The sequence below is a fragment of the Mesitornis unicolor genome, unplaced genomic scaffold, assembly GCF_000695765.1.
Source record: "Mesitornis unicolor isolate BGI_N332 unplaced genomic scaffold, ASM69576v1 scaffold7886, whole genome shotgun sequence".
Classification (NCBI taxonomy): domain Eukaryota; kingdom Metazoa; phylum Chordata; class Aves; order Mesitornithiformes; family Mesitornithidae; genus Mesitornis; species Mesitornis unicolor.
The window spans coordinates 42443-68641 of NW_010188835.1; the positions used below are offsets into that span (position 1 = coordinate 42443).

The following is a 26199-nucleotide window of genomic DNA, read 5'->3' on the forward strand; positions in this document are numbered from 1 at the left end:
CAAAGCAAGCGAAAGTGCCTCCCTCTGAAGGACAGTGAGCAACTGGAGCGGTTGAGTTCCTGAGGTGTTACCAGAGGCAAGTGTAGAAGCTTGTGCTCTGGCTTCTTCTAGTGCCTCAGTCTATGCATTTCAACTTCCCCAGCAGTTTAATGAAAAGCTAACTGTAGTTACAATGTGCCAAATGATTCTGTGAAAGCATAACTGTTACTTTAGTGGGATTTTATTGCATTCTCAGTGGGGCAGGACCTGGGATAGATAGAGGTATGGATGGAGGACCCTGAATAAAAGTTTTTTGCACGCTTTTACAAATGTTGCTGGCAGAAGATAGCAATTTTCAGATAATTTTGGTATTTGTATAGTGATAGAGATAGCTACATTTTGGGGGCTGCTAGCCAAGGTATGACAAAACCAACTTCCAGTTGTGAGTGGCTGGCTGGAACGGCGGAGGCTGTTTGTGTTGATGGGGGGAAAGTGGGGCTGGGGTCTCACAGCGTTTGCTGCTGTGACTCATAGCTTCTAGGAACTGGTGTGGTACCAGGGAGATGCCTTGCTGTGCAGAGCACTGCAGTATTGCGGTTCAGCTCGCGTTCCGCTCTTGCGTGGTAGTCAAACCTTGCGTTGGGATAAATCTCATTAACTGTTCCATCAGATGAATAAATCCCTCTAGCTGGAAGTGTAAGAGTAGTTCTGGTTTTAAATTTGAGGAAGCATTGTATTCCAGGCAAGTGATTCTAGATGCATTTCCCAGGCAAAATGGATGACGAGCCATGGGCGCTGGAAACACTGTAATGGTGATACCCCTGGTTTGAGTGTGTCTGGCTCCCTGATCAAATGAAGTAGTGAGGAGGCTTGGCTGAGGAAAAAATCCTCGTCATACTGCTGGTTCCCTCTTTGTCCATTGCTGGCAATGGACTTTGTGAAAATCCTTGTGCTAGAGTTAAACTGGGAGCTTTTCTTTCTTCTTTCCTTTTTTTTATTTCCTTTTTTTTGATGACACAAACTAGACAATAAGATAACTTGCAATAAATTTAGGTTTATTTTAAAATAGGAAACCAAGAAAACATGAATATCTTTAACTTATTAGTTCACTTTTATTGGTGAATGAGAATGGTTTAAAACATGTTAGAAAATTTGCCCAATTTAATCTACTTAGGAGATGATTTCCAAACTTTCAGCCATCTTAGCACACAAAACTTGGCCCAATCCAGAAGTTACCAAAATGTATCTTGGCACTTGCTGTGTGACCTGCAATGTTGGTTAGCTCTGGAGTCGAAGTGCCCACACCTCCCCTTCCCCACGCGGTGGTTTTATTGTTACGTGGTGAGGTTTGTTACCTCCTGCTGCTGCCAGAAATTGGGGCCAGAGATGGAGCTGGCAGAAGAGGTGAGCCAGGGAAAAGGTGGCCATGCTGTGCTTGTGTGTCTTAGTGGGTCAGAAACCACTTTTCTAACAAGGTCAGTTGGATGTGTCTGCAAGATTGAAAATTGCAAGCTGTGTTTGGGTTTGGTTCTATTTTTTTGCCCCTGAAGGGAGCAGATCAGCATCCTTAACACTTGCTGCAGGGCTGCTCAGCCCTGGGGTGTCACTGGGGCAGGCAGACACTGGCTGGAGTTGGAGTAGATATATGATAAGGGAAGGATTGCCTCCAGAGTGCTGGGATTTGCTCTCTCTTGGGTGCCAGCATAAGCTTCTGAGTCAGATTCTAATCAAATATACATCTGAAATGTAACGTACCACGGTGTGGTTAGTTGGGCATATGGAGCCAGGCAGCTTATGGCCGAGTTGCGAGTGTGCAGGGAATGTGTGACTCCTGGGATTTTCTTGTTACCATAGAATAAACCAGGCTTTTTGTTAAAAACAACCATGGCGCTGGGAATGTGCACTTTGACCTGCCTAGGTGTTAATGAGACGGATCATAGGCTTCCTCCCCAGGGAGGTGCAAAAGGTGTGGCTGAAGCGGATGGGAGAGGCTGGGTCCCTTTGAGTGGGCTGGGGATGGGGCAAGGTTGTTTAAGGGTCTCTCCAGCTGGAGGTGAAGAAATAAATGTCTCTGGTCCATTTTTCTCTCTGTTCCTCACGTTCTCAATGGAAATGGAAGTAGGTGCAAGCTTTCTTTTTTTTTTAAACTGTCTTCAGATTTTAATGTTGCCTTTTGTGTAATTTAATCCCATTATGTTATTTAATTGTTACTGCAATATTAACTACTGTATTTGTTGACTTTGTTTAATAACTGTTCTTTCAGGGCTAGAAATAAACTTTTAAAAAAAAAATTGTTTTTTCCCCCTTCCCGGTCATGAGTTTATACCCTCTAAGACAAGAGGAGCTGAAAAGAGTACATGTTTAGTTGTCTTAATGAGATTAACAGAATGTATTTGTTAGTAATTCAGCTTCTTACGAATGCTTTAATTGCAGTGGATATCATTTTATGCTATACTAGCCTGCCCTGTTTCTTATAAAATTGTATTACTCATCACTGTCTGTCCCAACCTCATGAGAACTGCAAGCTTTCCTTGCCGCCATGCGCTGCTGGCAGATGGTTATGCCTCCTCCAACGTGCTCCAGATCCCTGATGGGAGGAGAGCAGCTCTGAAACACCTTTTTCACCCGCCATGGAAGAGAAATCTTGGGAAGGGAGGAAAGCAAAGACCAGCATAGTTCGTCATGGTTTTGTCTTCCACCATACATTTGCTGTCAGGTAGCCTTTTGGTAGTGACTGGGGTGGGACTGATGGGCCAGTAAACTGCGATTGTGGCAATAGGATGATATTCCAGTAACTATTCTGAACAAGACTGCTTTATTTTGCACTGTGAATATCATCCAGTATCCTGCATATAAACATTATGGCACAGGAGATGCGGGGGAATGAGCTGTCCCGGTGCCTGCTTGGAAGATGCTGCTCCTGGTTCTGTACTGTCCCCGCTGCTTGGCGTCTGACCAGCAGAGCCCCCTGGGATGAGGATGCTGGGTGTCACAGCTTGCCTAGGACTTGGGATGAGAGCAATGGGGCCTGTTGGTTGGCTGCAGAGACTTGCTCACGTGCTTCGTCGAAACTACGAAAATGCTGTGGCGTGTTGGCGTGCAGGTCTTGCTAAAGCAAACGACGTGGCAACAAATTTACTTTGAGACTGATTCAGTTGAAATCCAGATGATGTTTCTGTCTTGGTTGTGAGAATGTCAAGGACTCATCGTGTTGTGTGTTTCCCGTGTGTTATTGGGAAATCATCTCTTCTCCTTTCTTGCATGTTGTACAAGCTTGCTCATACCACTGACAAAAGGAAATGAAGAAACAAGTTGTCTTCAGAAGCCTTTTCAACCAGACATGAGAATGTTTTGCACAAAGCACTGTCTCTTCAGGTTAATTAACTTTTTGTAGTATCTTTGTCTTTATATATAATTGACCCTTTATGCATTTAAACTGATGTTCTCTAACTCTGCATTTAAGTGATTTTGCATTTGATTTGTGGGGGAAAAAGTTGGCAGGAGGGAGAAGGCTCTTGTACCGGTACTTGTGCTGCTTGAAGGAGAGCAGGGTTTTGGCTGAATGTGGTTTGCACACGCTGAACGTTGCTAAATCCTATTAGGTCTTCACAGAATCACAGAATGTTAGGAGTTGGAAGGGACCATCTTCTGGAACTTGCTCATCCCTTTCTTGCATATACCTGGCATAGACTAAAACCAAGAGCAGTCCTGTGTTTTTGGGTCCATTTATTGGGTATTTAAAACAATGTTCTTCAAGATAGTAAAGTTGGGGGCAACAATTTCTCCCTTTCAGGGCTGCTGTTTGGTTGCAGTGAGTTTACCACAGAGTTGAACACAATTACTTGAACTGTGCCAGCAGCCTGCTGGTTGGAACCAGGGTGGCTGAAAACTGAAGATCTTTCTATTTAGTGTTTTCACAGTGGTGCCTGAACAAAAGTGTTGGATTTTGGTGTGATTCACGTGGCTCGTGCGCAAGCACGGCAGTTCTTGGCAAATGCCTGCTCCCAGGGATTTGTACAGCTGCATTTTTTCCTATTTTTATAACTTACATTTTGCTCTGAGCATTGTTTTTAGTAAAAATAGCCGTCCTCAGTCATGTGAGAAAGGTACGTGAAAGCGTGCTGGGCTCAGCTAAATTCTTGGTGCTTTCCAGATGTGTGGACGAAGCTGTTTTTTTGAAGAGCTTTTTTCCACACTTTGAACTCTAATCTAAGATTATTTTTTTTCTTGGGAGGGTGGACAAGAGCTTTTTTCCACACTTTGAACTCTAAGATTATTTTTTTTCTTGGGAGGGTGGAGGAAAAATGCCAACAAGTGAGAGCAGTGAATTTCTGACTGTAATTTCTTTACCTGCAGCCTGTACGAGGGCAGAGGGCAGGGCTGGTGCAGCTTCTCTCACTCCTTCCCTTATCGCAGTGGTCATGCTGCTTTTTCCCGTTCCTGTCTGCCAGGCAGTGTCTGCAGAGGGAATATCTTCCAGCCCATCCTAACTTCACTGCCAGTCCCATTTACCTATTGACCTCATGATTTGTCGAGGTTTAGAGAATTAGTTCTCTTTAGCTCAAACCAGGACATTATTGAAACAGCCTGGGGGGACAGATTATTGTTTTTTATTTCTTATTTTCCTTTTGAATGGGATTTGCCCACTGGGAGGTTAATGATTGCTCATTCTCGTTAGGACATTTGAAGGCCACTAGACTTCTGCTTTGGAGTTGTATTGAGTCAGTAGAGAAGAGGATGGGGCTGGAAGAGCTGTGAGTATGTGTCAATGCACAGACATGTCTCAATGCACAGCCTCCAGTTTCTGGTGATTTCTCAAGGGCTTGTGAATAATGAATCCAACTCGCTGTAACTGTGGCTCAGCGGAGAAGATGCTGATGTGGCTCAAGGCATGTGGGAGGAAACCTGCTGCCAGGTTTCTGCTGCCTTGTCGCAACAGCTGGTAACAGATGCCTGCTCTTGGAAAGCTCTTATCCACCGCCCTGCCCAGTAAAACTTTCCTTAAATAACCTTACAGCTCTGGTCTGCTGTAGCTGTTACCTCTTTGTGTGCTTTACTTCACTGTGGAAATGCCATCTTGTTCCTATTCCATGGCTAAAAAACCCACCATTTAAAAATCTGCATTTTAAGCTGTTATAGTTCTTGACAGCCCTGAAAGCAAATTTGGTTTAGGAAAGACACTGATATTCAGCCACAGAAAAGTGGTTTTCCATGGGAATATCTGAATTTTGAGACAGTTTTGTTTCTAGAAGAGCAGCAGTGCAAAGCCGTGTGGACTCTTGCAGGGGCTTTGCCTTTGCAGCACAGCAAAGTAACAGGTACGCGGCGGAAAGGAGCCGCTCGCGTACCTGTTACTGCCGTTATTTTATCCCCTAATTATCCTTGTAAGTGACAGCTTCCTGCTCCTCTGTCCAGCCTGGGTTAAGTGTCCCATGATTGCAGGATGTGCTGCGGGCATAATTACAGGTGATGGACGGGAAATAGTTTTTAAAGCCCTCTGAACATTTACTTCCTGAGGCCCAGCTCTCAAAATACTTGAGAAGGGTAAAACCAGTTCCTGTGGGAAGGAAGAGGTGTTGGGCTGTTTTTTGTCTGGTTTTACCATGGGTGTCATGATGTTTTCCATGTCACAGCTGTGACTGGAGGAAGAGGAAGAAAGTTTCTACAAATGGAAGTTTGAGAAACGCCAAAGTAGGGGAAATGGAAAGAAACTCCTTGGGTTGTGATCTTAAATATTTTGTGGTCTGTTCTGCAACGATGAGGAGCTTTGTATGACCAGCAGCTTGACGCTGCCAGAGGTGAATTTTTGGGAGGTCAATGGTATTAATTTTTTGAGTCTTTTAAAGCACATTTCGTCTCCCTCTATTCCGGCAAGGTTGTTTGTGCATTTGAGGTGAAAGGTGCACTCTTACCCTCTCTTCTGGAGAGAGAAATGGGTTAAAAATGGTGAAATTGTGGTAAGTTTTGTGGCAGGCCAACCAAAACCAGGACAGTTCTGGTGGGGAGGATGTTGCTTGGCCTTTCCAAGGTTTCCAGAGCAAGTGCTGCATGTGGTGATCGCTGGGGACCAGGTATTGTCCCCAGAGCACCCTCGGGTGGGCACTTGGTGGTAGCAATAACTGCAGAAATGAAGATGAAAGGAGGGAGAATATTACAGCAGAAGATGCTGAGGCTGGCTGTGACCTTTGCAAACATCTCCAAAAACCTACCGAAACATCATGGTTCTTCTCGCTGCAGCAAGGGCCATAAGGGAGAGGTGTTCATGGGTTGGTCTGTGTTGCCATAGCTGGCTTGAACTGTTTGAAGTACCTCATCCCTGGCCCAAGTGTGCTTCAAACCTACGTCTCCTGGCAATTTCTGTTATGATCAACTGGGAAGGTGGAAAATAAAATGGTGTTAGTAAAAGGCGTTGGCTCCTCGCATGTGTTAAGCTGCCGATGGTCTGTTAAATGTGAGACCCTGATAACATGACATCATCCACCCCATCCCTGCACTGCTCCTGTGCTTCCCGTTGCTCTCCGTACCCTTTCTTCCCACAGAAGTGCATCCTCAGTGACCTGGCGGGAGCTGGGGCAGAGGGTGCAACTGCTGGGGTTGTGTGTGGGGCTAAAAAGGTCAAACCGAAATGTCTTCAGGTGTTTGGATGGTGTGTGTTTCAGAAGTCAGGTCATGATGACACCATGGGGTGTTCTCAGTGGAGCTTGGAACGATCCTATCCCCAGTGGGAGTGTTACCAGCAGGAGGAGATGAAATGTCACTGTCACCAAAATGCACATGCAGTTAGTGCCACCACTAAAACAAGGAGAGGCCTTAGGGTAAGGAGAGGAAGCTGTAACCAAGCCAGGCTTTCAAATTGGCCAAAGATGAACTTTGCTGTGGCTTGGACTGGCTCTGACCTGGAGAAATGTGTACTCCTTGTATGGGTTGCTGGCTTTCTATGAGTCCCCCTCGCATCCCAGGCTTTGGGATTATTGGGGCAGTAGGTTGCATTTTATGGTGCCAAGCAGAGATGAAATGAAGGCTTTTGGTCCTTCTGGAAGACCTGAGCAGCACTGGAGAGCGGCTGCAGGCTCTCACATGTAGATGGGTTGGAGGCTCAGTGACTGCATGGTGGAGATAGCACCAGGACCGGCTTGGTGGGACAAATGACTTATGGTCTGATCCAGCTGCGGGTGAGTCCACCAGCACTCTGTGGCAGCAGGCATTGCCCCGCAGAGGAGAGGGCAGCAGATGTGGCATTTCCCAAGCCTGTTGGGCTGCGCCACGTTTGCTTACACGTGGGCTTATAAAGAAAAGGTGCAGAAGCTTTCTCTGCTCCTTCCAGTCTCTCTGCCCAGCGCAGGATTGCCATGGCTGGCCTGAATGTCTCCATTGCTTTTTTTTTCCTGGTTGTTGGGGTGTGCCAGGCGCTCAGGTGGATTTCCAAAAGGCTTCTGTCTCCTGGAGCGTACGGCTGCCTTGCCAGAGAACTTGCTGGCTCGTTACAGTTGTGCACGAGCTGCCTTGAGCTGAGGATGCTGTTGGAGATCGGCCCATGGAGTGGTGGCTTTGGCCCAGATGTTGTCCTGACTCTGCTCTTCGTCCTCTTCATGGCTCACGGTGCCTCTTTCGACGGAGCATCCTCCAACCCGACTGTGTCTCTCCAGGAGTTCCTGCTCCTCGAGTCCAACCTCGCTGCCACTGCTGCCAAGCTGCTGGCCCAGGGTGCAGGCGTGGGACTGGGCTGGGCTCTCACCAAGCTCTACTGGTCCTGTGAGCTGACACATTTCCACTTCATCCAGAACTTGATAGCGTCAGAGTGCAGCTCCTCCATCCGCGTGTCTCTGCACCAGGCTGCCTTTGCGGAAGGCACCTGCTCTTTCCTTTTCCACCTTCTCCTCCTCAAGTTGCGACAGAGTCACCCCATGTACCGGGTCCCTGCCCTGGCTGCCACTGTCACCTTCCTGACCTATACAGGTAAGCAGCACCCACCTTTCTTAAAAGCCATTTAGAAAAACACTATGGGAGAGAAACTGCCCCTTTTTCATTTTCTGGGACTTCAGAGAAATTGATTGCTAGAGATCCTAGAATTGTGGAGTCACAGCATGGTTTGGGTGGGAAGGGACCTTAAAACTCCCCCAGTGCAACCTCTGCTGTGAGCAGGGACACCTCCCACCAGCCCAGGCTGCTCAAAGCCCTGTCCACCCTGGCCTTGATGTTTGTTTTCTGCATATTTTGGGCAATATTCATTTTGGGATGAAAACAGCAGCAAGTGAGATGCCGGCACATTAGAAGCCATAGCTTTCCCCAAGACTGGGAGCTTCAGGATCCCCTGACGCAACCTCTCAGTCCTGCACTGAGCTCCTCTGCTTCCCGCAAAGCTCCAGGTGACAGGGGTGGGATTTCCCTGTTCATTGCTGTCACACAGTCCCAGTGACACTGGGCACAACAGACATGCTGTGGGAGGCAGGAGGGGTCATGGCTCTCCTGGTCCAGCTCTTTGCTGGTCTTTCAAAGACTGCAAGTGCAACTGATGGGCGTGCTTCTCTTACCACACAGCCGGACCCTTCACGGGGGCCTTCTTCAACCCTGCCCTGGCCACGGCCACCACTTTCCACTGCTCGGGGAGCAGCTTTTGGGACTATGTCCAGGTTTACTGGCTGGGGCCCCTCGCAGGTAAGATCTGCCCGGAAGGTACCGGGGGGTAGGGGTTGATGTGGGGGGCAATGGGTGAGGCAGAAATGCCAGGCATAACACAAACTGTTCCTGGCAAAGGGCTGAGCATGGGTCCTACTAGTGACAAGTGTCCTTTTCTCTCCCCTTTCCCTGTCACTTGAGTCATCCCTTTGCTCTCTGTTTTTTAAAATCCAATTTCTACACAATCTGTGGCCTCTTGGGGTCAAAACAAGCCACGGTATGATATTAAGGATGCAATGGTTACATTCTTAAAGTAACGCAGCAGAGGTCTTTCAGATGCTGTCAGTGGGGGCTTCAGTGGTGCTGAGCAACTTTTTGGTCATGATGAAGGTTGTGGCAAGGGCCTGAAAATCCCTGTGGAGCTGTGGGGAAGCTGGAGGTGCTCAATGCAGCACACACAAAGGGTCCACGCTCTCGTTTCAGGGATGCTCGCTGCCCTCTTGCTCTACCAAGGCAACATCCCGCGACTCTTCCAGAAAAACCTCTTTTACAGCCAGAAAAGCAAATACAAGATGCCCAAGGTGAGGGTGGCAGTGCACAGAGAGGCTGATGAGCTGTGGCGGAAGAGGAAAGGGGAGAAGAGCCACCCTGAGCCCCGTGCCTGAGCCGCAGATGGGGGCCGAGGGGGTCCCTGCAGCCCCTCTCCTGGGAGTGGGTTTCCCAGCACGGAGGATTTTGCTGTTTGTCCCACCCAGCGTCCATCCTGCCCATTCGGTCCCTACCACAGGGTGAGATTTTATGTTTTGGGGGTTTTTTTGTTGTTTTTTGGTTTTTTTTTTTAAAGCATGGCAAGGGTATGGGCCAAGCCGGCCTTGCAGGATGTCTGAAACCCTGAGTTCCTCTGGGAATAGCTTTGAAACTCTTCCTGGAGAGTCCAAAACGTTTCAAGCCTGCATTGCTGGCTCGGTGGGGGAAAAAACCCTTAATATTTTTGCATAAATTGCATGTTGTCTTGTATTGCCAGGAAGCTTACAGAAAGTTGGGTCCATTACGTGGTAGGCTTGAGCAACTCCCCCAGGTTATTGCATCGTGTATTGCTTGAAATAATCTGACTGGGTCTCTTGCGGCCGTAAAAACAAAGCGTAAACCAGTAACCAACTTGGAAACTCGGGATGAGGAGGAAGCCAGCTTTGACCTTTTGACTTACTAAATAGTTATTGGTGAAAAATAGGTGTTCTTTGAGTTAAACTGAGGTCCTTGAATGGCACAGGCTGAACATGGCAGCTCTTGGAGAGGAATTAAACATGCTCCAGGGCAAGGGAGTTCATGCTCTGCTGTGGACGCAGTGCTTAGCCTGGGGTTTGTGTGCTGTAAGGTATCAAGAAATGGTGCACAAAGTGACTGTGATTGAAAAATGAGACCCAAGCGGCTGGCATGGGTGAGGAAGTGCATCCCCGGGCTCTTCTCTGTCTGTTCCTAAAGACAAAATTACAGTTTGTGACAATAATAAAAAATAAATGTTGTGATTGACATTTAGGTGAGCAGTGTCATTCCTGTGAGCTCTGTCGGTGGAGATCATCCCATCTGATCCCCAACAATGGGAGATGCCATGGAGATGTCTGAACTGACTCTGTCCTGCCTTGCTGCTTGCTCTGGAAGGGGGGTAATCTGGGTGGAAATGCCTGCTTAGGTAAACGGGGCTGCCCCCAGGCAGTGGAGGAGCTGGGGCACCCCAAGGGTGTCCTCACAGGGAAGAGCAGGGGCTGGGGCAATCCCACGTGCAGCATCCCTGGGGCAGGGCCACCAGGCATGCCTGGACAGAGGTCTCCACTGCCCTTGCCAAAAATGGCCAGGTCTTGCATTTCGCTGAAAATAGTCAATTTTGCAGGACTGCTTGAGCAGGCAAGATCTGCTCCTGCTTACAGAGGCACTCGATTAAAATCTGGAGGGAAGGCATCAGATGTGGGTTTGATACCCAGGCATGTGGTGCTGCCTGCACCCTCCCATGTCACCTGTGGGTTTTTGGGGGTACCCTGGGGATGCTGCCCTTCGCCCTTCCTCCTGTGTGGGATTTCCCTCTGAGGTGAACCAGAGACCACCAGGGAACCCAGAGGGGAGCTGGACCTCTGCAAACCACGAGCCCACATCACGTCCCAGCAGGAGGAACAAGGGAAGGGATCAATGCAGCGAGATGCTGAGATGCCTTAGAGATGAAACACTATGGAACAAATAACACCTCAAAAACCCACACAGCAAATGCCCCAAAAATGATGCCCCTTGCATCATGCTCAGTGCTACCCAGTCCCTTCTGGGGCAGGGTGGTGGGAACACAGCCTGGCTTTATACTGCCCAAACTGGGCACCTTTGAGTGGGCACCCAAACTTCTGAGGCTCTGCATGACTGGCCAAGGGATGTTGGGATACTCAGATACCCCTGGCAGTTTTTTTCTGAACCTCTTTTAGTTGGGAAATTGTGCTGAAAATCCTGAGATGGGGCCTCTGTTTATCCAAACTGGCTCTGCTTTTGATTTGAGGATGAATGTAGGAGGTGAAAAGTAAGGCTGACCAGCCCACCACCCATTCTGGTGGTCGTTTTCCCCAGGCAGAGCATAGAATATTCCTCTGGTCGCTCCAAGGGGTGGGTGGGGACGCTGCAGAGACACTCACGAGACATCTCCTGGCTGCATTGGTATTTAACTTGCAGTCTGACACCAAGATGACGGCATCAGCTCCAAGGTAGGATCCTGGTCCTATAAATGCAGCATACAAGTGCAGCATCTGAAGGCAGCATGTAACCACAGTCAGGGCAACAAAATGCTGATTTTTTTTTTCTTTCCTTGTTAGTTTTTGGTTGGTTTTGTTTGTTTATTTGTTTTTTAATTTAATTTAATTTTATTTTATTTATTTCTTTTTTCCCAGGGCATTTCCAGATGTTTGAGGTCTGTTTCTTGGGCTGCTGGGGAGATCGTCTGCTGGGCAGACTGGTGTAAATTAAGGAGAACTTAATAGAAGTGTCAGTGAATATTGTTATTTTTAATTAAGAAGCTGCTTTTCCAGCACAGTAACATTAAGGAGCAGCGGAGGCAAGCTACAGCTGGACAGACAGACTCCTTCCCAAGTTGTAAATCGAGCTCTGCAGCTCTGATTTACAACTTGGCCTTGTGCTGTTGTGGTCTTCAGTGCAGGACTGGGGACTTGGGGTCCCCTCCTGGTTCTGCTCCTCACTTTGGGTGTTTCTCCTGTTTGCTCAGGACCCACCCTGGATGTGCCAAGTCTTGTTGAGTCTTGACCCCCTGTTGCAGCCCATCCTGCTCCATGGCAGTGTGTAGCACCCGAGAGTTTCCACACTGTCCTGCATGGAGAGAGGTGGCCAGGGTCTCTGGTGGGTGGCAGCGTCCCAGCCTGCCTGCCCCCACCCCGGGGCGGAAGCAGCCCCCGAGCCCTGGAGGCTAGTGCCTCGCTGTCCTCAACAAAAGGCAGCTGGAGAAGAGTGCCTGGAGGGGACACGGTGGCTCAGTTTTGGGTGTCCTCCAGCCTGTGGCGCAGGGCATGACCCTGCCGAGAGGGAGCGGGCTGGGGGGTCTGGGGTGGCTTCTGGGGAAACTGCTTCTTGTAGAGCGCGCTGCTGTACTGCAGCTCGGGGGTCACCAGCCGCCGGCACATGAGCTCCGTCTCCTTGTCCAAGCCCTGCTTGAGGTTATAGCCCAGGATCTTTGCGCTGCCGTGCTGCAGCGGCCGCAGGGAAGAGTCCTTGATGTCCTTGGGTGCCACGCTGCCTGTCCCTTGCAGGCAGGTCCTCGCCAGCTCTGCCTGCCTTGCCCGAAGCGCCTTGACTTCCTGCTGCATGCGCTCCCTGCCGATGTCTCGGTCGATCCTTTCCCAGAAGGTCCTGTTGAAGTGGGCGTAGATTTCCCAGTCCAGCCTGTTCCACTCCTTTATCTTCTTCATGATGGTGTCCGAGAGGGGGGACTTGGTGCTGCTGTCTCTGCTGTTGAGTGGGAAGGAGACAACGCTGTCCAGGTCCCAGCACAGCACCTCCTTCAGCAGCACCATGGACTCGTCAAAGTACTCAGAGATGAGGAGCAGGTCAAAGGATGCCTCGATGGCCTTCAGCATGAGTTGTACACGCTCGGTGGAGACATCTCCATCGGGGTTGAAGCCAAAGTCAAACGTCATGAGATTCCTGGCGTAGTGGCTGTCACCGTCAGTGGGGTTGTAGTAGTGGTAGGGCTGGCTGAGGAACTCCTCCAGGCTGTGGGCGCGGGAGAAAGCCGATGTGCCCTTGTAGTATGTGAAGGAGGACTCCATGAGCTGCACGGGGTTCCTCAGGATGGAGAAGTACACGGCTGAGCTGGACACCACTTTCTGCACCTGTGGAGGAGAAAAAGGAAGTTTTAAAGCTGGGGCAGGGAGAAGGGACCTGTTCCTGCACAATCCTGTGCTCTGCTGGAAAGCAGAAACGCTTGCCAGGATGGGAGGTGCTGGAGAGGGTTTCAGGGTGCAGCTCATCAAAGGAATGTTTGTGTCAGCTGTGGAAGAGCCTCAGAAGAGATACACAGGGAGAGCAGTGACCAAAGCTCTCTACTACCCACTAACACAGCTGGGTGACCTGTCTGGACTTGAGATATGTCCTGCTTCCTTGCCTTTCCCCATATCTGCGTGTCCGCAATGGCATCCAGAAGGGTGGATGCTGGACACGACTGACCTGAACTGATGTGCTTTAGGTGTTGTCCTCTTGCAGTTGGTACCCTCTGGGCCTGCCCAGGGAGCAAGACATCTTCCAAGGGCCCACCAGACAAGAACAAGATGATGGTTGCTGACTGCTACAGATGCTGTCCACTGGCTTGTCTTAGTTGACAGCACAATGATTCATCAAACCTTGTTTACAGAAGCTCTTGGGAGATGCCCACAACATGCAAGGCACCTGGGGTCAATCCTGTCTTCATCCACCTTCATCCCTGGAGAGTTTACAAGTTCTATGGGTTTCCCAACTTACTCTCCACAAACCTCTCTCTCACTCTGCCCCTTTGCCCCTCCCAATCAATCGTGACTTTCCCTGTACCTCTGCCTGCAGGAATCGCATGTGGTGACAGAGGATGTTGAAATGCTGAGGGTTTCTGGGGGAGAAGCCCCGCACAAACTTCGCCAAGAAGGGGCGTGGGTAGAAGAGCTGGTTGCCGCCCCCGATGGGGAAGGCAAAGGTGAGGTTGTGTGTCTCGCCGAAGCGGAACAGAATATTCATGACAGTGCTGCTGGCGCTCTTGTGGACTTTCAGGAAAACAATGTCAGTCTTGGGCTTACAGGTCTGCCCTTGAGAGGAGACCCCTCTGGCCTGCTGGCCTTCTCCAAGAGTCACCTCATCAACCTTTGAGACTTCTGTCCAGCTTGGGAAATATCCCCTCTCCGGGTCTGCCTTGTAAAAGTCCTCTGCCTGTGGAGGTGGAGCTGAATTAGGTACAGCATGTTTGAGTGAGTTGCCCAACTGATGGTGTGGGGAACCCATGGCTTGAGGCTGAGACCGGCTCTGTGCCGCGACCTGCGTTGTTTCTGGTGGTGACGTTCTCTTGTGCTCCTCAGCAGTCATCCTGTGTGCAAAGATTATGAATTTGCTGGTGACGGCCTCAGCATCTCCCCAGACTGTGGAGACCTTCCCAGGAAGACTTGGAGAAGGACCCTCTCTGGCTGCTTTGCTCAGGCTAGGAAGCTGGGGTTTCAGCCCTGTGGATGAAGGATTGGCTTGCACCTTCCTGTTGCTCTCTGCAGGCTGCCACGTCCAGTGCTCCTCTTGGCTGCCTGGGCTGCTTTCCAGTGGGGTTGCCTGGTTGAAGTACAGATGCATCTGAAAAACATCCTCTGTGGTCTCGCTCAAAGTGGGGTCGGGCACGGCGTTCCTCTGCCAGTGCTGGGGATCGTCCTCCCACAGCAGGTCGGGGGACTGGAGGCCATAGCTCAGCCTCTTCTGGCTGTGGTCTGTGGTCTGCTGCAGGGCATGCTCCAGCTCACACCGGCAGTTTCTGTAACAGGGAGGATGGGAGACTCAGCTGTAAATACACAGAGGACAGAAGGAGCATGCAAAGAGGACAGCTCCTCTGCAGCCCAACGCATCCCCCCTGCAGACACCCCAAAGCATGTTCCCCCTCTTTTTTGGAGTGGGTAGCACTACTGGTGGGTGTAGGACTTGACCACTGACCTGGGAGTGAGAAGCAAAAGACAAGTCGGCAGCAATGCCCTAATGCCCCTGCCCTGCTGGTGGAAAGGGACAAAGCAAGAAGATGTAGGGAGAGAGAAGTGCAGGTGCCTTGGAGAAGCTGAGGAAAGTTTGCAGATGACCCCAGACTGGGAGGGTGCTCAAGGGTTTTGAGGGCAGCCAGGACAAAGCCCAGAGCAGCCTGGTCTGGACCCAGAACTGGCTCTGGCCAGTACAGGGATTGGACGAGAGAGCCCTGAGGGGTCCTCTCCCACCTGGATCTTCCTCCCTGTCTGAAGAAGATGCTGTTGGGTGGTTTTGAGAAGGGCAGTTCTGAGCCCACCTCAGTGGTCAGCGAAAGACTGGAGGATGAGGTGCAGGTTTGCAATCCCGCTTGGCACCTACTTGGCAGGCTGCATCTTCTCCACGACTTGAAGCATGACCAAGAGGAAGATGAGGAGGCTGAAGCCGACCCAGAGCCGACCTGGCTGGCACCTGTATACTGCTTTCACCTTCCTGCAAGGAAGCAGACATTTCAGACCATTAGTAGGTAGAAGAAATGCCTGTGAGAGGCAGGGTGGAGAGAGACCTTGACAGTTTTTTAATTTTTGGTTTTTTTATTAAGGTAAGGTCACATTTTCATGTGTGGAAGAGGTGCAGAGGCAGCGATAACCAATAAACCTCAGTGGCTGTGCTCAAGCAGTGTAGCCTAGTGGAAATTTCCAGCTGGGACACAAATATCGCACCTAAAGGTAAACAGCGATAACTGCAAAGTCCCTCGGCTGCTCAGGAACACCTCACTGGCACAGCCGGAGCTCCCACCTCAGCAGCAGGAGCAGCCACCCCTGCCCTGCCTGGCCTCGAAATATCAGGACCCTGTCTTTATAAGCAAAGATGATAAAACTGTTTTCCCTGCTCTCCCCTTCTCTCGACACTTGCCATTGGAGGCTCCAGCTGCAGCTGTGACACTACCATGGGGACCCCGGCTGGGCTTCTCCAATGTGTGACCTGGCTTTTAGTCTGGTTTTAGCCTTGTCTACAACAGCAGTGTGGTTTCTTCAAGTCATCAGCACTGCACTGCAGGGTTTAGGGTTATGCTCAGGGACGTTCAGGCCACTTGGAGGTACCCATGCTTATTTTCCCCTGGAGGAGCAGACTGCCAAGCTCAGATGAAAGACAAGTGGTTGCAAACATGTGCATGACTTGATGTCAGAGAGACCAAAGAGGGGGAAGACAGTGAAGGAGGAGTTGCTCCAGGATGGGCAGATCGTGTTGGAGACTTGATCCCCCTCTCACTGTCACTCAATGCTCAGTTGATGATGAGTTCATCTGCCTGGCCAGCCTAAGAAAAGTGGCAAGAAGAGAACTCTGTCTTTGGGGAGATCTGCACTAGCACCCAGTAGCAAAGGCAGAATGATGCAACAGTTCCCTGGCAAGCGCTGCTGAGGTAGGCAGCTCCCTCTGCTACTCTGATATCTGTATTTTGTGCAGATATAACTCTAGACTTGTTTCCACAGAGGTCCCTTTCAACCTGTAAAGAACTTGTGAAAGACCCAGGTCCTTCTGCTGCTAGCCCGCTGCCTCTTTTGAGATGGCTGTTGTGTGGGTTGAACAACCAGTTGAGAACATGCGCCGTGGTGCTGGCTGTTTGGGCCTGATCAGGCCAGCATAAAGCCAGAAGCCTTCTTCCAGGGTGGCTCTGGTGGGACACATGTGCATCAAGGAGGGTGCGCTGAGAAAGGGATCGCTGTGGCAGCACTGAAGTTTGCATTAAAGGTTCCACAAAGTGGCACTGAAGGAAGCGAAACCAGGATAAAATGACATAGGTAGTGTGTGAGGCCTTTGTCTGGGAGGTTGGAGCAGCTGCAGGATTTGTATCTGGACAACAAGCCATCACAAGGCTCAACTGCTTTCCATGGGTAACTCCTTCATAGCCTTCTGTCAGTTGAACGTGTCAGGATGAGATCATGGTGTGGGTATCCGCAGGCAGAGTTGAGTACTTGAAATCAAAGCACCAGGAAGATGTCCAGGATGCACTTGGAGCTGGTGGGAGTCAATGCTGCCCCGTAGGGCAGGTTGGGGTGTGAGAGCAAACTGCAGAGCCTTGGGAATGCCTCTGGCTGTGGGCAGGCTGTAGCTGAAGAATTTGCCTCCAAATTTTCCCCTCCACTTGAAGTAGAGAGGATGTCCTGCTTCCCTCTGACCCGTGTCCCTTCCCTGTCCAACACAGAAATAAGTGCACTGGCTGGGAGAGGTCAGTGGCTGAGCCGTGCAGGGTCTCAGCTGGCTGGGCAGGAGGTGGAGCTGAAGCTGAGTTCACCAGGCAGGTAGGTGGCAGAAAAATGACTATAGATTTGCTGTGGCTAGATATGTGCTGGGCAATTAACAACATGTGTACATTAGCAGCAGGGTGTGTGACGACCTGGATGCTGCAGGTGTGTGTGGAAAGGGCTGTCCTGCCTTGAAATGCTCTCCCCCAGCAAAAGGGCACTGCCGCAGTCAAGCCTTGCCCTTCTCTGCTCCTCATCCATCCTCTCCAAAACAGAGGCTGTGGAGGAGCACACCTCAGCCTGGACGCATTCATTGTGTTGGCCATGTAAAAGGCTTGCAGAGAGACACGTTTCTGCTCTACATCTCCGCAGGTGAGCCCTTGCCTGGGATAAGACAGCAGGGCTCAGCATCCTACTTGCCCTACCAAGGTCTTTGCCATTCCTCTTCTTTTGTGGTATCAGGCCTTACAAAAGATGCCATTTCCCTGCTTAACGTGCAGGGGAGCAGCACCACCCTTGGAGCTTCACGAGAAGAGAGAGTCCCCTCAACCCAGACCTCCCTGCATTTATGCGGAGCAGAAGCTCTCTGCCCATTCCCATCATCACTTCAATCTCCAACTGTTTCTCAACACAGAGGGACCTACAAAGGCATGGCCTCTGGGTAGGACACAAATAGAATTTTACTTAAGGAAATAGTATTTTGCATAAATAAATAAATAAATAAATCCACTTACGTGATCAAATACCTTCTGACTTTCAGCATGGTGAGCTGGGGCCTCGGCTGTGGAGCGGGTGGTTATCGTCAGACTGGGAGAATGGAAAGCAAACAACTACAGCCTGACTTGTGTGCCTGCGGCTGGCGGCCCCTCCCCGGGGTGGGCACCTGAGACCTTCTCACCGGTGCCCTGCTCTCCTGTGCCTGCCCCAGGGAGTGACCAGCCTCCGCTCCGGTGAGTGGCACTCATACACTGCCATGGCCTCAACCTGCCTTCTGCAGACCACTGCCATGTTGCGTAGAGCTGTGGGCAGCCTGTCCAGGCACTGCTGGGCACCGCGGGGTGTGTCCCTGCCACTCATGTCTGCATTCCTGTCCTACTCCTTGGTTTCACCCATGACAGTTGATGTTCTGCTTTGACACCTCATGTCCTCCTGCTCTGCTCTTTGTGGTTGTCCCTTTTTTCCCTTTTGCTGTCCTGCATTTACTTCTTGACAAAGCTGAGGACAGAGATGGTTTGATCATGAGTGTTTAGCTCTTGATAAAATCCCTGTGTTGATACAGTCTTTAGGTCTGTGCAGACCGGGGCACACCTGCATGGCGTGGAGCTAATACTTTCCAACGCAGCCTGGCTCTGTCCACCCTGGACTGGGATTACAGCAATGCCTGGCCACCCCTTCTTTGCTTCCCTTTGCCCTACTTGCTGCTCCAGGCACCACTTCACACGTTGATGTCTTGTATTTGCCATCTTCAGACTGGCCTCCCATGTTCCCCCAGAGTCCTCAATGCCCTGTGCTGGAACTGTGCTCTGCCAGGATGACCAGCAACAGGACAGCCCTGCTAGGAAGCCAACTGTTTTCCAGTACCAGTAGAAAAAAATGGGCACTGAGTCTGCTTCTTGCTGGCTGGTGAGCAATGTAAGACAACTCAAAGGAGGACTGGGAGGCTGCCCTCCATGATGAAGGTCCGCAGCCGCTCCTTTGACCAGGTTCTCCTCCCTCTTCAGTAGCTTTTCCTCCACATCCTTCCCCTTCAAGGCTCATCCCAGCATTCTGCACAGCATCAGCAAGCCACAGCCATGGCTTTGTGTGACCAGGGGCCCTAAGCACAGGTAATGGGACCACACGCTTCTCATATTTGGGCACCATGTACCTTGGGGCAGTGGTGGAGACGGAGGATGCGTGGCTGCCCACCTGCCTTCTCGCACCAGTGGGGAGGACTCTGGCGATGTGTACTTTCCCTTCACCCCTGCCTGTGGGTCTCAGGAAATGCACACCAGGCAGGTAAGTCACTTCCAGCCCAGACTTTGGCTTTGAGGGACAAAAGGGCTCAGCTTCCTCCTTCACAGGCAGGAAGGCAGCTGTTCCCCTCACCCTGGCATGGGCAGGCGCTGCCTCTCCCTGTCCACCTCATCGAAACCACAAGTTTACTGTGGGGCTGTCGCGTTCTCCACCCATCCTGCACCCAGGCTTATCTGGGAGTCCGGGGCTGGGTGAGAGCCATGGGCTAGCTTGCCATTTGCTGGGGATCAAACCCCTTTCTGCTGTTGGGACTGAGGGTTGGTGCTTCTCCCCTCTCCTTCCCTCTGTACAACCGTGCCCTGTGCAAGATGAGATGGATAAGCCATGGCTTAGGGGTCTGCAAGCATCACCCAGGCAGGACCCTGGGAGACATCCTATTAGTGGAGGGCATGGGGCACCCTTGGAGATCATTCAGAGGCTCATCAACGTGGGAGTGCCCAGACTGGCTTGATCCTGGTCCTCTTTAGTTGTTTCCTCATGCTGGATTGCCACTTGTAGGATCTGCTGCTGCTCAGCTCATGTGTTTCCCTAAGGATAAGTTTGTCTGTCCATGAGAATCTCATGGGAAGTCCAGTTTTGGTAGGTAATCCTGGTCAGGATTGCCTGTATTCCTGTTTGCTGCCTGGCAGCCTCTTTCTTGGGCATGACTTGACACATCTGTGGAAGAGAAACTCAGAAGGCAAAGCTGTCTTCTGCTTGGATCTGGTGATGTGATGCACAGCATACGCTGTCATCTGCCTTGTATGTGCAAGAGTGTTGAAGGCCACCTCTGCAGGACCTTGGCAGGTCTTGCAATCACATCCCAGGGAGGCTGTTTCCAAGCATAACCTGGATGGAATGGGGCTCTACTTGTGGACCAGTGCCTGAGGGCCTTGGTGGAGATGCCAGTCCTCTGAGGCTACACTCAGTGGTCTCTTCTCTTCCACAGGTGCTGGAGATAGGGCAGATGCTAAATCCTTATCAGGATATGGGCAGACAAATGCATCTTCTGCAGCTGTGCCTTTTGAAATGTGAAAAGTGTCTTTGTAGAGGAGGGATTGGGCTCTGCCTCTGCTCTCCAGGCAGCCAGGTCCTGCTGGGGCTCATAACTTCTGTGTAGGTGTGAGGACTGTCCTGGTAGTGCAGAACTGCCTGAGCTGCCCGCTGCTGAGTATGACCCTCAGAGAGTCATCATACTATGACAACCACCTCCTAGGTGGGTGCACGTTCACTACCTGGGAAGGGGCTGAGCTCAGCAGAAGGCAAATGAGAAGCCCCAAACACTCCAGTCCCTTGCTGTCCTCCATCCCTGTACTCTCAGCCCTGCTTAAGATGATGAGCAAGGAGACCTCAGCTTGCCTCAAGACACCCAGGACCATGCCATTCTCACGCAATGGCTTTCCTGCTTGGTCTTGAGGTGCTGCTGGTGGGTTTTAACCAGGGTTGCTGGACAAGCTGCACCTGGGATGCAGGCATCTCTGGTCCATTTCCAAGGCTGAAGTGAAGAGAATTGTGTGGAAAGGTGACTGCCTCTCCAGTGAGGAGGAGCGGAGACCTTTAACCCAGATTTCCAATCTTAGGGGCTGGACCAATTTCTGGAGAAATGGATCGTATGAGGGAGAGCACTGAGGCTTGCAAGTGGTTGATCCTCACTGTAACATCAACTAGTGCTCTGCCTCCTTTCATCTACACCTTGTGCCTTTTCCTGGTGGGAAAGCATAAAAAAATAACATGGCAGAAAGACGCGTGTGGGTTTTTGTTTGGTCTTGCTAAAGGCAGATCTGTTTGTTGCTAAGAACACTCCCTGCTGAGCCCCAAGGCATGAACATCCACCTTTAGGTGGGTGGCACGACAGATCTCCTTGCAAAGGTGAGGAGCCAGCAAGGGCTTTCCAGGCATAAACAGCAAAGCTTTGTTCTCCCGTGAGGGCTGGGATGCATAGACAACAGTGCTGCCAAAGCCAGGCAGGTAGGTAGACTTTGAGAGCCTGGAAGGATGTTGTTCCTGCTGGGATAAGTCAGGGAAGGCATGAGGTCCGATGTTGGACTGGGTCCTATTCCTCACTGAGGATAACCACAAGGTCCTGTTTCCCACTGTCTGGTCCCTGCATGTTTTTGTTCTGCCTTTATTTCTTTGATTTTTTTTTTTTCTTTCCGCGTGCATTGCTTAATCAAGGACTTATCTTTGTCATTTTCTGCCTACACGTGGCCAGTTTGGCCGTGACACTTGCACTCTGGCAACCTGGAGCTTGCATTGAAAAGCTGCTTGATTTCGTCTCAGGAGGGTGAAGAGACAAGAGTTTTGTGTTTGCTTCCTCAGCAACAAGTCAGTCCTGGACACAGTGGTGGAATCAGGGTCTAGGACACCTCAATTTCCAAGGTCTTTCAGACTCCTGTAAAACCCCTGATGGAGAGAAACTTCAGAGAGGGACAGGCCTTCTCCCCACCTCCAGCAAACTCTTTCCTGTTTGCTTTTCAGACCAGTTTCCAGACAGACCTATTCACAAAGTGACCCACAATAATTTCTAGATGACTTTCTTCTGAGAATCAGCACTCCACCTTATCAGCAATGTGCAAGTTTGCTTTCCAAGTCATTTTGAAATCTATCACACAGCGGGCCTCCCCTTCCGCTACTGGGCAGCTACTGGCCCATTAGTGCCTGCCTAAATTGATATTTAGTTAATTTTACACTTTATAGAGTGAGGGAGTCATCCAGATTTAATTAGTTCCTATTAACGTCAACAGCTTTCCTCTGTCATGGAAGCCAGCCCGCTCTGCGGTGATGTGCCCATTGACACCAGCTCCCTCCGAAAGGATGCTCAGGGCCAGCGGGAGCAAATGACTGCTGCTGGGAAGTCGGGAGCAAAGTGCAGAGAGAGCCGAGTATAGGATCAGTGCTGATGTGCTGTGGTTGTGGAGCTGCATGGGGTCCCTGCCGGCATGGGACCTTGTCCCAGAGGGGCCGAGCCAGTACCATCTCCTCTTGGATGTGACGGCTGAAGAACAGCTGGAGGTACTCTGGTTTAGGTGAGGAGCACGTAATTGCTTCTGGCTGTATGCTTTTCAGCTTGCATTGGGACTTTGGCCCTAACCATACGCTTATTTGTTCTTTAATCTTGGTCACCTTATCAGAAGCCTTTGAACAACCAAATACATCTCCACTCACCTTGGGAACAGGCTTTGCCATTTCTTTTCGGTTGGTTTTGTTTCCTTGCCAGAGACCTCTGAGAGATTAGAGTGATCTTTCTCAAACCTGGGTTTTCTCCGGAAGCCTCTGAAGCCTGCAGGGCTGGCATCACTCAGGTGCAGAAAGACCTGTATATTTTAGGGTGGCTTTGACATTAGACCAGATCCCTCAGGGCCCTGGAGGATTCAGGATCTGCTGAAGAATTCCCAATGACTGTCCATGTCTTCTCCTCCAAAGACACCAAGTTACATGTGAGAATTTGCTGACCCATCTGTGGGTGTCTGGAAGCAGAAAAGAAAGTGGGTATTCTAACTGCAAGGTGCCACGGGCTCTCCTCAGCAGAGAGAGGCAGCTCCCATGGGTGAACTGCATGCATTTTAGTTTGTTCCCATTGCCTCTTGTCCTGTCAGGGAGCACCACTGAGAAGAGCCTGGCTCCTTCATCTTCAGTCCCTCCCATCAGATGTTTGTACACATCTGAGGTCCCCCCCAAGCCTACTCTTCTCTGGGCTGAACAGCTGCAGCTTGTTCAGACTCTCCCTGTATGAAGGATGCTTCAGACCCTTCATCGTCTCCATGGCTTCGGTAAGTGCATCTCTCTCCTGCTCTGGGGAGCCCAGAGCTGGACCCAGAATTGCAGGTGTGGCCTTAGTAGTGCTGAGCAGAGTGGAAAAGGCAGCTGCTGCTGAGTTCAGGAAGCTGTGCTTGACCTGGGGATGGTCAGAGATGTCTTTAGGACTCTCCATGGCCAATGAAAGTCCTGTGCAGCTGCGTCTGACCTGGAGGAGTGGGTAAGTGATGGGTCCAGCCCCAGCTCTGCCCCAGTCAGCACATGGTGCCCACAATAAAGTAGTGGAAATGGTTTTCAGGTGAAGCCCAGCTAGAAAAGCCCTGTTGACTGAACGAAACCAGGTGGAGCAGGGGTTTACAGAGTAAATGCCTTGTGAAATAAATCAGCAGGCAAACAGGGTGGGGACCTCATGGTCTGCTGCCACCTCATATTTATGGAAAGCGTGACAAGGCGCCCAGACAAATGTCAGTGCCCCACCTGCTGAAAAAAAAATCCAAACAACAAAACAGGGCAAAATCTATGAGAGATTTTATGGTTTCTAGGAAAGCTGCCACATTGACATGCGAGTGCTAAACAGTTGTCCCAAGGTGGTCTGGCACACGCAAAGCGGTGGGGTTGTGCTCCCTCCCCGCTCTGCTCCCTGGAACGGCTATTTCTGCATATTGAAGAAATTTTATTTTATTTCTTTATTTTATTTAAAATAATGGAGACATAGTGCAAAGTGTTCCTGTGAGCACCCTGCAAGGAGGCCATCACAGCAAGGTGTGTGTCATTTGATAGTCATCTAAGAGCCTGTTCTCCAAGACTTTGTAAAACATGGGTTCAGTACGTAATAGGGACACTTGCAGCTATGGTGAAATGTAGTTAGTGTGTGGGTCATGGTCGGCTCATGTTGGAGGAGGTGTCCACAGATAAATCAGATCTTTCCATCCTCTCTTCATGTGAGGTGGGATGTGGGACATGAGAATATGCTCTGCTCTCTCCAAGTCTCAGCTGCACACAAGCAAGCCTCAGTTCAGTAAGAGGAAAGATGCCAAAATCATGGTTTTGCAGTTGTATTTTACTGTAGATCCTGACAGCAGAACTGCCCCCTTCTTGTATGCTGAGTGTGTTAGTCCCTGTGTTAGGCTGTGTGGGTTCTGATGGGAATTTGATCATGGAGTCCCATCAGCAAGGAGGAGAACAAGAGGACTGGTGCTAGTGTCCTTGAAGGATTTGGAGAAGAAAGAGCACGCTCCAGGAAAAGGGAATAAAGCAGTGGCTGTGTAGAAGGACGAGCTTGAAAACACCTCTTCAGACATCTAGGAGTTTTGGGAGGGATGGAAGCCCGCCATATGTCAAAGTCAAAGGAGAGGTGGAAGACATCAGGACACAGCCAGTACCACTCTTAGTAATGTGCATACACTCATTTTTTGGCTCTTTTGCAGGAATTTCTGTGTGGCAGATGCTGTATCTGGTTCCTCTGTTCATCCCCAGCCACAGCTGGATGCTGCTGAGAACAGTCACCCTTCACGGCAACACAACCTCAAACTCCAGAAGCTTCCTACAAGTGTTAAATCTTTGCTTCCCCCAGGGAGGAGAGGCTGAGCAGCCTCGATAGCTCTGTCCTACAAGAACGACCACAGCTCTTCTAGGTGAGGGATTAAAAACTCACAACTTTTTTACTGCTTGTCCCTGCAGGGGTCATCAAAGCAGCATAGAAGTCGCAGGTAGCTGCCCAGAGAACAGGGACAATAAAGTATTTCCTGATCAGAGCTACATTTTGTAGGAAGAAAGCCCCTGAGTTTTGAATTTTCTATCCCTAGTTTTGATGGAGGAATGTGTTCACTTGTCCAAAATGTTTTCAGCGCAAGGAAAATAATTTGCAGACCTTGGAAGTGGGCAAAGGAGCTGAAGAAGTTCACAAGGAGCTTCACTTGACCCCTCTGCTTTTCTACCAGCACATGCTGGTCTGTCCTGGTCTGGCTCCTTTGTCACTGATCTCTTCATCCCAAGAAGGAAGGACTTCTGAAGCCAAATCCCCACATAAAGGTATTCAGGTCTGAGTTGTGGGGTTCTCACCTGCTTCTTGGTCTGGTCCTTGGAGTTTCTGTGAGTGACTGTGACACATTTGGCTAGGGATGAAAAGCTGATGTTCTGCTCCTACAATCTATCCATAACATACACAAAAGGGAAGGCTCTGCCACTTCTCCCTTTTGTCAGGAGGACTCTGGACTTAAAGCTTTCCTACAAGGGGAGTTGCTCCTTTTGGAGACCCAGTGTGTGCTGACAGACCTATCTAGCTACTTACCTGTTTCTCATAGAATCACAGAGTGGTTTCAGATGGAAAAGACCTATAAGATCATTGAGTCCAATCATCGAACCAGCCCTAAATTTGCCACTAGACCATGTCCCTAAGCACGACATCTCCTTGTCTTTCAAACACCTCCAAGGAATATGACTCAACCACCTGGGCAGCCCCTTCCAGTGCTTAACAACCCTTTCAGTAAAGAAATTCCTCCCCATATCCAACCTAAACCTCCTCTGGCACAACTTGAGGCCATTACCGCTTGTCCTTTCAATCGCTACGAGGTAGAAGAGACCGACTCCCCCCCACTACCCCCTTCTTTCATGGAGCTGTAGAGGGTGATAAGGTCGACCCTCAGCCTCCTCTTCTCCAAACTAAATAACCCCAGCTCCCTCAGCTGCTCCCCATCATTCCTGTGCTCCAGACCCCTCCCCAGCTCCATTGCCCTTCTCTGGACACGCTCCAGCCCCTCAATGTCCTTCTTGGAGTGAGGGGCCCAAAACTGAACACAGGATTCGAGGTGCGGCCTCAGCAGTGCTGAGCACAGAGAAAGGATCCCTGCCCTGCTTCCACTGGCCACACTATTCCTGATGCAGGCCAGGATGCTGTTGGCCTTCTTGACCACCTGGGCACACTGCTGGCTCATGTTCAGCCACTCTCAACCCACACCCCAGGTTCTTCTCCTCCAGGTGCTCTCCAGCCACTCCTCCCCAAGCCTGTAGTGCTGCATGGGGTTGTTGTGACCAAAGTGCAGGACCCAGCACCTGGCCTTGTTGAACCTCATCCAGTTGGCCTTGGCCCATGGATCCAGCCTGTCCAAGTCCCTCTGCAGAGCCTTCCTACCCTCAGGCAGATCAACACTCTCACCTAACTTAGTGTCATCTGCAAACTTGCTGAGGGAGCACTCGATTCCCTTGTACATGACATTGATAAAGATATTAAATAGAAGTGGCTCTAGTACTGAGCCCTGGGGAGCACCACTTGTGACTGGCTGCCAGCTGGATTTGACTCCATTCACCACAACTCTTTGGGCCCAGCCATCCAGGCAGTGTTTTACCCAGTGAAGCATATGTCCAGCCAGCTTCTCCAGGAGGATGCTGTGGAAGACGG

At 50.4% G+C, this 26199-nt stretch overlaps 2 protein-coding genes across 2 annotated transcripts; one reads left to right on the plus strand and one right to left on the minus strand.

Annotated features, from left to right (window-relative positions):
• The first annotated feature begins 7328 nt into the window (after positions 1-7328).
• LOC104541732 (aquaporin-12-like) lies at positions 7329-9260 on the plus strand. The gene is made up of 3 exons (XM_010185862.1): positions 7329-7935; positions 8518-8634; positions 9079-9260. The coding sequence occupies exons 1-3, from the start codon at positions 7329-7331 to the stop codon at positions 9258-9260; spliced, it is 906 nt and encodes a 301-aa protein (XP_010184164.1).
• A 2847-nt stretch (positions 9261-12107) lies between these two features.
• LOC104541733 (galactose-3-O-sulfotransferase 2-like) lies at positions 12108-15297 on the minus strand (the record flags this gene model as incomplete). Its single annotated transcript, XM_010185863.1, has 3 exons — positions 12108-12965; positions 13657-14608; positions 15187-15297. Coding segments are annotated over 3 exons (1921 nt in total), but the record flags the coding sequence as incomplete, so codon positions are not given.
• Between the last annotated feature and the right edge of the window lie 10902 nt (positions 15298-26199).

Coding starts and splice junctions, on each gene's coding strand:
- LOC104541732 (XM_010185862.1), top strand. CDS start 7,329: ATGGCTGGCCTGAATGTCTCCATTGCTTTTTTTTTCCTGGTTGTTGGG. Junction 7,936..8,517: donor CACCTTCCTGACCTATACAG/GTAAGCAGCACC, acceptor CTTACCACACAG/CCGGACCCTTCACGGGGGCC. Junction 8,635..9,078: donor CTGGCTGGGGCCCCTCGCAG/GTAAGATCTGCC, acceptor CTCTCGTTTCAG/GGATGCTCGCTGCCCTCTTG.